Here is a 12,877-nt window from a genome sequence, read left to right on the forward strand (position 1 = left end):
AAGCCTTTGCACAGCAAAGGAAACCATAAACAAGAGGAAAAGAGAGCCCTCAGAATGGGAGAAAATATTTGCAAATGAAGCAACTGACAAAGGATTAATCTCCAAAATATACAAGCAGCTCATGCAGCTCAATATCTAAAAACAAACAACCCAATCCAAAAATGAGCAGAAGACCTAAATAGACATTTCTCCAAAGAAGATCTACAGATTGCCAACAAACACATGAAAGGATGCTCCACATCACTAATCAGTAGAGAAATGCAAATCAAAACTACAATGAGGTATCACCTCACACCAGTCAGAATGGCCATCATCAGAAAATCTACAAACAATAAATGCTGGAGAGGGTGTGGAGAAAAGGGAACCCTCTTGCACTGCTGGTGGTAATGTAAATTGGTACAGCCACTATGGAGAACAGTATGAAGGTTCCTTAAAAAGCTAAAAATAGAACTACCATATGACCCAGCAATTCCACTACTGGGCATATACCCTGAGAAAACCATAGTGCAAAAAGAGTCATGTACCACAATGTTCATTGCAGCTCTATTTACAATAGCCAGTACATGGAAGCAACCTAAACGTCCATCAACAGAGGAATAGCACATATATACAATGGAATATTACTCAGCCATAAAAAGAAACAGAATTGAGTTATTTGTAGTGAGGTGGATGGACCTAGATACTGTCATACAGAGTGAAGTAAGTCAGAAAGAGAAAAAGAAATACCATATGCTAACACATATATATGGAATCTAAAAAAAAAAAAAAAAGGTTCTGATGAACATAGGGGCAGGACAGGAATAAAGACACAGATGTAGAGAATGGACTTGAGGACACGGGGAGGGGGAAGGGTCAGGTGGGATGAAGTGAGAGAGTGGCATGGACATATATACTCTACCAAATGTAAGATAGTTAGCTAGTGGGAAGCAGGCGCATAGCACAGGGAGATCAGCTTGGTGCTCTGTGACCACCTAGAAGAGTGGGATAGGGTGGGTGGGAGGGAGACGCAAGAGGGAGGGTATATGGGGATAAATGTATATGTATAGCTGATTCACTTTGTTGTAAAGCAGAAACTAACACACCACTGTAAAGTAATTATACTGCAATAAGGATGTTAAATATATATATGTATCAGTAAACCAAAATAATAAAAGCAGTGTCATATTTGTACATTAATTCCAAAAAGCAACCTATAAATGACATTGTCCCAAAGGGGTCTGTGTGCTGGGGACTTTCTCTACTGTCCCCCCTGAGCCGGGTGGGGGAGCACCAGGCAGAAAATCTCCTGTCCTGCTGTTGCTGGGAGACACTGGGGGCTTGATCTGGAGTGTGACGGTGAGGGGCAAGAGAAATTTCCATTCTGAAGTTGTCGCCACAGATGTTCTTACACTAAAGTCCTACTTTAAATTGTTAAAACCAATCAATCAACAAAATAAAGCACTGCCTCCATGACAGAACATATTTAAACAAACCTCAAGAAACAGATTTCCAAGTTTTCCAAGACATTTGCTAAACTCTCTAAGTGATGAAATAATCTTTCCAACTTCTTTGGTAAGTTAAAAATAAAAATCCATGATATCTAGAAACACATATGAAGGCCCATTTCAGGGTGGATTTGTGGTACAATCAGTGGTTCTTGGTGAGATGTTTGCAGAGATGGGTTTATGAAGATTATCCAAGGTGTTAAAGCAATCTTGTCCTAGGTTTCAGGAAATCTCATCATCCATATTAACCCTATCAGAAGACTGGTGAAATGCAATCACTTGGAAAAAGCGGGTGTGGTTCAGAGCTCAATGTAAGGACACTAAAGGAGCCAAACTCATTCTACTCCAGAACTGAGAGCCAGTGTTTGGAGCTCACCTGGCTCTGGAGACTTCTGAGAGCTACCACTACCACCCTTGGAAGCCTTGATCCCCGAGCGGACATTGTCTTGTTACTTCTCCAGCGAGGATTGTTTCTACAGCACTTTCAGTGAGTACATAATTTACCATAGAGCAGCTCATGGGACTCTCCCGAGGGGAAAAAAACACAATTTCCTAATTTTAACAGAAAATTGAGGTTGTTTCATTGAAATAATCTTGTGTGCCAACTTAGTGAAATGACTGTATTTCTGTATTGTCATCTTGTCTTGGCATACATGTTGGAATTAATACGGTGATTAATTTTAGTTATCTGATTTTGTTCATCTCTTAGTTATTCCTACGCATTACAAGGACTCAGAAAGTGGTTGTCTGATATCTTATACGTTTGTGTTTGATGTAGAGCCTAAAAATAATTTTTAGGACTATTTGACTCCATGTGCAGTACCTATTACAGTCTACTTTAAAAATGGAGTGTGCCTGTATACACAGGAGACATAATATCCTACACAACAGAACTAGGTAATGCATGCAATAATTTGGGAGAAAATATTGTTTTAAAGTGAAGTAAACGTTGTCTCTTCAGAAATGTGAGTTATTCTGACTGAAATTTTAAAGAAACTAGGAAATGATTGGGCAAGAGAAAAGTGACACTTGTGTACATACAGAAACATAAGAAAGTTGAGGAACCTCTGTACTTAACTAGCACAGACACAAGGACCCAAATTTTTAGCAAAGTCAGTTTTAAAAAGCATGATTTGTTTTTCGGCGCTGATTATTACCATTACATGCAAACTGCATCTTACCACAGGATGAAAGGGGTGCTTGATAACAGTTTTAAAGACTGAGAAGATATAACCATTCTCTTTCATTTTTGGTTTGATTGATGAGTGTGGTACAGATAAGACAGGAAGGCAAACTCAACCGATTAGTACATCCATGTAAGTTGCTTCTGGTTAGAATAGGATCCAATCTGACAATGTTTAGGTTCCTCTTCATTATCTCTGAATTATTCAGAAAGTGTTTTGCAAAGAAAAAAAGTGTTTGTGGATGTAGATTCAGATTGAGATATAAAAGGACATCCAAAGAAAAATGCCTGACAATTATAGGAAATAATAAAAATACAAGCTTAGTCAAGTATGCTGCACTAAATCAATGACTGGCATTGAACATCATGATTGATTGTTTAGGGCAATCAGGACCCACCACATAGAGCTATAAATTAGGTCAAACTCCTGAAGCTCATGCTATCTAGAGGAAAATAAGATCTCAACAAACCTGAGGTTCTCCTTTAGGTAGGGGAAAAGAGGGCAAGAAGTAGTGTTGGTTTGGCAGCTGAGAAAACTTTCTGCAGCTCTTGAGAGTTCTCTTTGTGTCTCAGTTTTCCATTTCTGTCAAATGAAAAATCTTTTGTAAAGCAGTGTATTATTCAGTGACAATCCGTGTCTGATATTCCTTGGGCCCTTTTTATCTTTGGGGTAGAGGAATAAACTCCTGATTTCCTTCCCTCAGAAAAATGGATTCAGACATCCCAGAAGCCTTCCAGAAAGAGCTCACCTGCCTCGTGTGCCTGAATTACCTTCTAGACCCAGTCACCATAGGCTGTGGACACAGCTTCTGTAGGTGCTGTCTCTGTCTTTTCTGGGAGCAAGCCGAAGACCCTGCCAGTTGCCCAGTGTGCAGGCAACGATCAGAGCAGACAAACCTCAAAACCAATTTTCTTCTGAAGAATCTGGTGTCCATTGCCAGAAAAGCCAATCTCGGGCAATTCCTGAACTCTGAGGAACATATGTGTGGGACCCATAAGGAGACAAAGAAGATCTTCTGTGAAGCCCACAAGAGTTTGCTCTGTTTGGTCTGCTCTCAAAGTCAGGAGCACAGGGCTCACAGGCACCGTTCCACTGAAGAGGCTGCCGAGGAATACTGGGTGAGTGACGTCTGTGAGAGCGCTTAGAGAGCTGGAGGACGGTGCAGCTAAGAGAGTAAAAGGATATTACAGTCAGGACTCCCCTGGTGGCACAGTGGTTAAGACTCCATGCTCCCAATGAAGGGGGCCCAGGTTCGATCCCTGGTCAGGGACCTAGATCCCACATGCATGCCCCTACTAAGAGGGCGCATGCCACAACTAAGGAGCCAGTGAGCCACAACTAAGACCTGTCACAACGAAATAAGTAAAGTAAACAAATATTTTTTAAAAAAGGATATTATGATCATAATGATGATTAAACTCTCTCTTTACTGAGTGCCAGGTACAGACCTAGTTAGCAATGACAAAGCTATGAAGAAAATGCTGTAGCATACCTGCCTTTATGGAACTTGTATCCGATGGCTGGGTGATAAAGTTAATTGAAATTATTTGGATGATACGTTATTATGCTCAAGGCTCTATAAAGCCTTCATTTTGAGAAAGAGTCTTTGGCTCTAACATCTACAAGTGCAAAAAGTCTTTTCCATTGGATACAGGTTTCCTGACTCTGGACAAAGAAGGAAGATACAGTACATTGGAATTAGCAGGCAGCAAGCAGCACTACATCCAAATTCTGATGCAAGATGCCAAACTACCTGAAAATTAGCCATGCTCAATAAAATCCTGTTCCTTTCCCTAGATATATGATTCCCTGATGGTGTGTATGGTTCTGCAGTGTGGAATCTTCGAAAACTGATCGATAGTGAGGAAGAATAGGGAAATGTGATGATCTGTTATGGTCCTTCTAGTCTTCCTCTAGGTCCTGTACCTGACATCCCTGGGTACACTCCATCATTTGGGGTCTGAAACCTCAATCTATTTGCTTTTCTGGTGTTAAAATTCAATTATTTTACAGGAGAAGCTGGCAAACCAAATGAGATCTTTATGGGAAAAGATCCAAGAAATTGAAAGAAATCTCAAGAAAGATGGCAGAGGAACTGACCCTTGGATGGTAAGTATGAGAATGTATTTCTCTTTGAAACAAGTTGAGGCAGACATGCTAGGAGCTTACCCCTTAATAATTTGAGGTGAAATCATCATGTGCCATGAAATTCTGAGAATGGGTTGAACACCATTTAAAAACATTTTCTATGTACCATTTGAACCTACAAAACCCGCCTCTTGGGTTTTTTAGAATCTAATGGATCAGTAACTACAACAAAAGAGCCACTAGAAGAATGTGTCACAAGTGCTAAGGTGGAGGCACATGGCGTGATGTGGACGATTCCATGCCCATGATTCAGTATCCCAGGGAAAATTTCTCATGTTTAAGATCAATCCCAGGCCTGAAGATCAAGTGGGTGTTTAAAAATCCGTGGGTTATTTCAGGCACAGATTTCTGTAAGTCATACATTCCAGAAAGTAAAGGGTGTATCATTGGGAACCACAAGTACTTCAGTCTGATTAGTACATGAGCCCAGGTGATACAAAGGAGACATGAACAGGAATTTAAGGGGTGTGCCTGTCATCGTGAAAAGCGACAGCTCACTAGCTAGAGAGTGATATTAGTTCAAGTAGGAGAAAATGTGACACGTTAAAGAAAAACCACAGGGAGAAAAGGAACAAGGAGAAAGATAGAGATGGAGAGTGAGAGAGTGAATCCATCAATACTGGGAGGGAATATGCAATGGAATGAGGATGAATGACCTTCCAAACAATATGGGAAGGAGGCTGTGGCCTTAGAGGGAGGACAGAACCTGTTTATATAAAAAAGGAGGGCAGAAAGAAAGGGCTATGAGGATTGGCACCTGTTTGAGGGCAGTAGGTGAGATTCTTAGGAAGATCTTTCCTGAGGATACCAACCCTGAGAGTAAAATGGAACATGGCTGCTCAGAGAGAAACTCAGGCTGTGGAGTTTGGAGGATTGAGATGAGAAACAAATTTACTTATTAACATTGAGATGAGGATATTGCATATGATGTATGAATCACCCATACATTTCAATTGCTTGCGTGGGGTCTTTCAGATTTGAAAGCAGGCATATGAAAGAAACGATACATGAAAAGATTTTCTCCAGATGTTTCAGGAACTCATGAATTTGATGAAAGTGGTTTGAGGAAAGGGTGGGTTTGGCTCTTGATGTAGTTAAAAACAATGAAAAATAAGTGAAGGAAAGAGGAATAAATTTGATTTCTTAGAAGATACGAACTTGGGATGGATGTAGCTTCTTGGGAGAGAACATGAATCAGAGCAAACTAAATGCTGTTGAAATCCATCTCCCAACAGTTTTATGTGTATCGATATGGAGACATGATTAGGAAAACTTATCAGATGGTAACTCCATTTCTTCAGGAGGAAGAAAATTACTACTTAAGGAGTATTATAAAAGAAAACCAAAAGATTTGCAAGCAAATCAGAAAAAGACAAGAGGAAATGAGTGGAAAGAAGACAGACCTCAAAGTAATATACCAAGAGCTCATGAAAATGTCCTATAAACCAGATGTGGAGCTGCTCCAGGTAAGAACTGAGGACTGAAAATATTTTATCTGAAGCTCACACCTTCAATGACCATTAAATGGTACCAGGGGTATATTTATTCATCTCTTGCATCCTAAGGTGGGAGTCTCTCCTAGTTTGAAATATTATAGAAGAAATGCAACTCATCCAAACCATGATTGAGCAAGCTTTACAGAATTGTTATTATGGAGACTCCCCAGGAATATTCCCTTCTCAAAATCTCCTTTTGTAGCTTGCTTCTGTCAAAACCAGAAAGGAACGACTTATGTATTGTCATTCAGTTTTTTGATCTCCAGCTGGGCAATGGGAGAAACTTGGCAAAAGCTCATATATTTCCACCTCCTGTTGGGATATCCTAGGTTTGAGTTGCCTTTTTGGAGGGGCATATTACCCTTTTGGACAAGTCTTAGGAAAAACGAATTTACAGAGAGCTGAGGGTTGCAGCAATGAACAATCACTACATTTTCCTTTCTCTCTCTCTCTCTCTCTCTCTCTCTCGCTCGCTCGCTCGCTCACTTGCTCTTTCTCTTTCACCCTCAGGTTTGTTAATTTATGAAGAATTTAGATTCTTTCAACACATTGTGCCAGAGTTTTCTTTAGGGAGAAAAAGGAAAATGGATTTTCCTGACTGTTTACTCGTGGTGGTGATTAGATCTCTTCTGAAGTTTTTCCCATACCAAATCCTGGTTGGCTATTTATGAAGAAGTCTAATCTTATATTTTTTTATCTTATTTTTGACAGGAATTGGGAGACAAACTGAAATGGTAAGTCTGATCTTGTGATGCTGACCAGGGCGCTGTGAAAGAGATCAAGCTGCATTTAACAAAGGGAACACATAACTTACTAGATAATACTGCATTGCTTGTGTGTGCGTGTATCTGTGCCTGTTTTGCTGAGTATGATTTCCTGTTCCGCTTGAATCAGAAGTTAGCATCAGAAGTTTGCTCCTGTGGCTTAGAGAGGTATGCGCTGTAGAGCTCAATGCAGAAGTTTCTAAAAGGCCAGTTTTTTTCTGATTTAAATTTCAAAATCATAAACACATTGAAGTGCAAGGACTAGTACTTCCCAGGCATTAGGTGAGAGAGGCAAGTATCTCTGAGAAATGGGGGTGAAATCAGGTCGTGAATTAAAGTGAGAAAAAATTTCCTAAGAATGGCACGATCCCATCCCATGACTGTGGAGAAAAGGATTTTGATAAGAGAGTTGAGCTGAAGGACGCTGACTTTTTCTTAAAGGCTGTGGTTAAGAAGTCCTGGGCAGCAGAAAGTTTAACCTCATCTTCCTCCTTATAGGAGCGAGTCAGCACAGCTGCACATGCCTCAGCCTCTGCTGCCAGAACTCCGTGCACGACCTATCACTGGGCTGATGGACTGGCTTAACCGCTTCCGAGGTGAGTGTCACCCCATCAGTGTGTCCACCCTGCAAGGTCCTTCAATAATGGTTTCTATAGGCAATCTTTCCCTCTTCATCTCTCACCTTGTACAGAACAGCCTGCAAATAGGCATGTATAGACATGTGTAGTCACAGAGTCATTAAAATCCTTACAAAATACATGCAGCCTGGTGCAGGGATAGATGTGATTCAGGCCTTATCAATTACTTATAAATTTGATAAATAATTTCTATAATGGAAAAAAGGACATGCTCCAAAAATGGCTCCTTGAGCCCTAGAAATATCATCACATACAATGTCAGTTGTTCACTGAATTCTAGAAAACGGGTTATCAATCCAGGATATTCCAATTTCAGAGTCTAAGTGCAGTTACTTAGAGTTCAAAAACATTTTTGCTTGAAAGTTTCTTGGCAATTGAATGTATGATGTGTTTTTTTCCATTGATATAATCAGAAAAATATATATAAGCCACAAAAATTAAATGCAGAAACCAGGATTTGTGAACAACAAGAAAGCAAATTGGTGGTTGATGAGCCAAATAGAGCTTCATGATAAACCTAACCCTGGAGGGTAACTTAGAGGAAGTGGAAGATTAGGCCTCACGTTGGAACCACATATCAAAGGCGGAAATTCCTACCAGGAAACCACTTTTAAGAAGCCATCCTTAGGTTTTGTTTCTGCAGTGTCCATTTGCTAACTTAAATGAGATGTTAGAATGATCACCAATTCTCTATTCTACAATGTATTTTTTTTTTTCCCTGAGCAGTGGTGGTGGAGGTGGAGGTGAGTTATACTGTCACGGTCTTGGAGGTGATCAGCGCCTGGCGTCCAGTCTTTTAGATGTCAGGAAAAGTACCCAGCCAGAAGTAGCCATGACCTCCCTATCCTGTATAATCTCTGAATTTTTAGGAAGTTTTTTCCATGGTAACTAGTTATCTGTTTCCTCAGCAGATATCCCGGCAACCTTTGAATCCAATGTTTCCGGTTAGAACTACACTTCTAATAACCTTAAGGTTTTTTTTTTTTTTTTTCTCCCAGTGAGACCCTAGGTGGACCCTCTTCTCTCATAGATAATTTTATTTTTAACATTGATTTTGACTGGAGTATTCTGTCATCTCTCCACAGTAAAAATTGCATTCAATAATGAAGTAAGCAGCCAGCACTTCAGGCTGTTTGATGACGCGAGAAGTTTGAAGTATGAGCATGACAGCCTCTGTGTGTCTTTGGATGGCAGAACATCGAAGTATTTTGCTGCATGGGGATCCCGGGGCTTCACCTCTGGCAAACAATACTGGGAGGTGGATGTGGACGGCTCTTGGGACTGGGCTGTAGGCGTCTGTAAGGATTCCTGGACAAGGAAGGATGATGGCATACTGAAGGAATCCAACAGGGACAGCTTTCTCCTTGTGTGTGTGAAGGAGGATCATCATTACCGTCTCTGGACCACCACCCCGACCACTCCTCTGTACATAGAGAAACCTCTGGGCCGGGTTGGCGTGTTCCTTGATTTTGACAGCGGGAGTATGAGTTTTGTGGATGTTGTCAAGCGCTCCCTCCTTTGGAGGTACGAGGATGGCCTGTTCACTTCCCCTGTCAGGCCTTTCATTTGCACTGGCCACACGTGAGGCGGGCTAAGTCAGGACCCTGACTGGATGCTCAGGACTCCTTCTCCGAGGCAACCCTTCTCAGGTGCAGCAAGTCAAGGATACTTCATTGTCTTTAGGCTCTTTCTACTGTAATGGAACCTCCTTTTATTGCTATTTGTTATATAGTGTCAAATGCAAATTTTTGTTGGTGTCTTCCATCTTCTTGACAATAAAAGCTTGCCTTATAGACATTTGTCTGGAATATATGATGTGGTTATTCACCTGTGTTGTGAGCTTGCTGAACTCACCAAAGTATGGGCGTGTGCTTCCCACTTCCTGAGACCCAGTACAGGAACCCAGGGCTTACACAGCATGGACAGACCTGGTCACCAACCAGACCCAGGTCAGCCCCCAACTTTCTCCTCCTTCCTCATGATCTACTCTGTCCTACACATCTATGCACCCTCAGGGTGAAAACCGATTTGACAGAGAAATCTCCACTGACCCTGGAGACGGGGATAAGTCTTCTTTTCTTAGAGAACCCAGAATTTGCAGGTCCTTTTCTTTTACAATAATATAAGGGAAAAGACCTAAAGAAAGGAAGTGCCTCATGAGGGGCACTGAACAAATCTTTGCCTGAATAAATTAATAAATAGACAAAACAATTATCTTATTGGAAAGGAGCTTTGCAATAAAAGTTAGGGACGAGAATCTAAAAGTTTAAATTTTCAGGATTTGAAGGTGGATGTCAAAAACTGATTAGATTATGCACATTGAGCTTGAGCCCAATTGATTTTTAATTATCTTTGGAAAAGTGCATCTGTGTGTTGGAGGCTGTTTTAGTGTAGACACTAGAAGTGTGAGGGTGATTGTGTGTATTGCAATCATGGTGGTCTTACATTATTGTTTTATATTATTTTAATTTAATTTAGGATCATCACCTAGGCCATGAAGGATGAGATGGTAGGGCAGGGAACATTGTCTGTTCCCATTTTACTATCATACAATAGAGCATTGGTTTTTGATTTAAATGTTGTCCCACACTGAATTGCATATTCACCATTGTAATTCCACCACTAAATATACTTCCTGTATATATTATGATAAGTTTTTCAATACTGGTTAATTAAATTTACTATCTAGCTTATGTTATAAAACTTACTGCATCCTAGTAGCAAGAGCCTCTTGTATTATCTGCTATTTGAAATAAAAAGAATCATGTCTTTGGCACTCATTTTACAGATTTCATGTTGAGCAAGGAAGCAAATGGTATAATTTGCAACATGGTTTTCCAAATACGTTCAACGTTTCGGCCAAGGATCGAACCTGCGTCCCCTGCATTGGAAAGAGGATTCTTAACCACTGGACCACCAGGGAGGTCCCTATTATATTTTTTGATGGTTCCTGAAAGTTATTTTACTTTGAATTATACAGGAAAAGAAATCCACAAGCGAGAAGCTATGTTCTATGGCTATGTCTTTTAAACAATGTTTTGCATTTACAAAAAAATTTTTTTCCTGATTAAAAGCACCAGCTGAAGATACAGGCTGCTAAAAATATAAGACATCACAAACCCATTAAAAGACAGTATGCCAAACATACTTATTAAAAACCCTTTAAGGAAACAAAGACAACGCAACCAACAAATTTACCCACTGTGCCCAGCGCCCTTTCCGATTGCCCTGCCTGTGTTCCCAATAACTGGAACTGGGAGTGCTTACCCCAGTGGGAGGACCCTGGCCTCACCCATGGGCAACTGTGAGGATCCAACAGGGGAAGGCAGCTATGCGTCTGTGAGGAAACCTGCACCTCCTGGACCAGCGCCCCCAGAACCGTAGACCCTGAGGACCCCACTGCTGATAGGACGAAATGGGAGTCTCACACGAGGGGTCTGACCAGCTTTCAACAATTTACCTGCCAACAGGAATCTTTCTACTACTCCCTCGCACCCCTGTGTGCTTAAAGGTTTGGACTTTTTATTTATCTGTTTTTTCTAAACACTTAGCTGTATGGCACTAGCTGTAATGTCTCCCTGGGGCCTTCCATGCTGGCTGTCTTAAATTCTTATGATTGAGAAACTGAGAGGCTCTGAATTTGGACTCACAGGAAGGTATTTACAACAGCTTTATGTAATCGAAAGACGCTGCAGTGAAGGGGAGCTTCGAAGCCCGCACACACACATGCGTGCACATACACATGGGCTGGCTTCCATAAAGCTGGAGTGCAATATTACATATCAGGTACTGAATTTTTAACTGTAAACTTAAGAACTTGTGCTTAATTTTACATATACATAGATAACAGAGTGGTCACTAAAAGCACCTTAACATCAGGACAGACGTTAAGTTTTGAGGTTCTTATTTCAACTGCTCTAGGTACAAAATGCCCTAGAAGCGAAGAAAGGCTTCAATAAATACGCAGAGACAAACATGATGTAAAGTGCGACTGGCATCCTCACAGCGTCCCTGGAAGATGAAGAGCCTGAGCTGCCGTTAGCAGGCAGTGTGAGCTGACAGGGAAGCTGTGGTCTGGACTGATCCTCTCCGACACTCTGTACAGTACCTCTTGGTGTCCACCTCCTTCCCTTATATACACGCTCACCAGGTTGGTCACCATGAAGGCCCACAGCTCCTGGTGACTGGTGAGCCGCAAAGCTGTGGTGAGCTGGGCTTCAGCGTTGTCCACGCAGTTGACAGAGACACAATACAAGCCCGGCCGTGTATGCTGAGTGGTCGGAGCAGAGCCGGAGGGGTTGCTGGCACAGCTGATGGACCTGGGAGATCTCCTGCAGTGCAGTGGCCTTATGTCCCGCCACAAGCCTGCATGTGATGATGTCCTCAAGCACGGTTACTTGGAAGGAGGACAGAATGGGGCTGCAGTAGAGCACCTGGGGCTTCTCCAGCTACGTGAGGGCCTTGTCTGTGGACTTCTGCACTTTCTCTAAGTGGCCGGCTTGCATGGAGTGCATCATGGTCACAAGCAAGCACATGTGGTCCTTGGGCAGCCAGTGGAAGAGGTTGGCGTGGTCGCTGGGCAGGATCTTGTCGTGTGCAGTGTGGAGATGGTCTGGAGGCACTGCTGCAGCTGCTTCGGGCACAGCTTCACACTCTTTACCTGCCCGGCACCCAGGTAGTGGGTCACCTGGAGCACCAGGAAGAAGACACACAGAGACTAGACTCTTTCTGGATGGGATTCCCTTGCCAGTTCTCAACTATCTGTCCACAGAGAGTCAGCAATGGGTGGACTTCCTGCAACTTACGCTCCGTCAGCTGCAGCATCCCTTTGCTGAGCAGGACCAGTGGCCATGTGTACTCAGATCCCACCACCCAGGGGGTTCTCGACCGCCACACCCAGGAGGTCGCAGGCTGACACCAAGTCCTCTTGGTCCTTGGGCCTTTTTTGTCTTTGGGGTAGAGGAATAAACTCCTGATTTCCTCCCCTCAGAAAAAATGGACTCAGACATCCCAGAAGCCTTCCAGAAAGAGCTCACCTGCCTCGTGTGCCTGAATTACCTTCTAGACCCAGTCACCATAGGCTGTGGACACAGCTTCTGTAGGTCCTGTCTCTGTCTTTTCTGGGAGCAAGCCGAAGACCCTGCCAGTTGCCCAGTGTGCAGG

At 42.2% G+C, this 12,877-nt stretch overlaps 1 protein-coding gene and 1 pseudogene across 2 annotated transcripts; one reads left to right on the top strand and one right to left on the bottom strand.

Annotated features, from left to right (window-relative positions):
- The first annotated feature begins 1,026 nt into the window (after window positions 1-1,026).
- On the top strand, window positions 1,027-9,509 carry LOC309605283 (tripartite motif-containing protein 43-like). The gene is made up of 7 exons (XM_082340945.1): window positions 1,027-1,971; window positions 3,372-3,786; window positions 4,682-4,777; window positions 6,052-6,282; window positions 7,024-7,046; window positions 7,575-7,672; window positions 8,800-9,509. Exons 1-7 carry the CDS (start codon window positions 1,754-1,756, stop codon window positions 9,297-9,299), a joined length of 1,581 nt encoding a protein of 526 aa, XP_082197071.1. The 5' UTR covers window positions 1,027-1,753; the 3' UTR covers window positions 9,300-9,509.
- A 1,921-nt stretch (window positions 9,510-11,430) lies between these two features.
- Window positions 11,431-12,703, bottom strand: LOC309605121 (MAU2 chromatid cohesion factor homolog pseudogene; annotated as a pseudogene). The gene has a single exon. The product of its transcript is annotated as an MAU2 chromatid cohesion factor homolog pseudogene (transcript).
- Between the last annotated feature and the right edge of the window lie 174 nt (window positions 12,704-12,877).

Source organism: Balaenoptera borealis (assembly GCF_965194805.1).
Source record: "Balaenoptera borealis genome assembly, chromosome: 11".
NCBI lineage: Eukaryota > Metazoa > Chordata > Mammalia > Artiodactyla > Balaenopteridae > Balaenoptera > Balaenoptera borealis.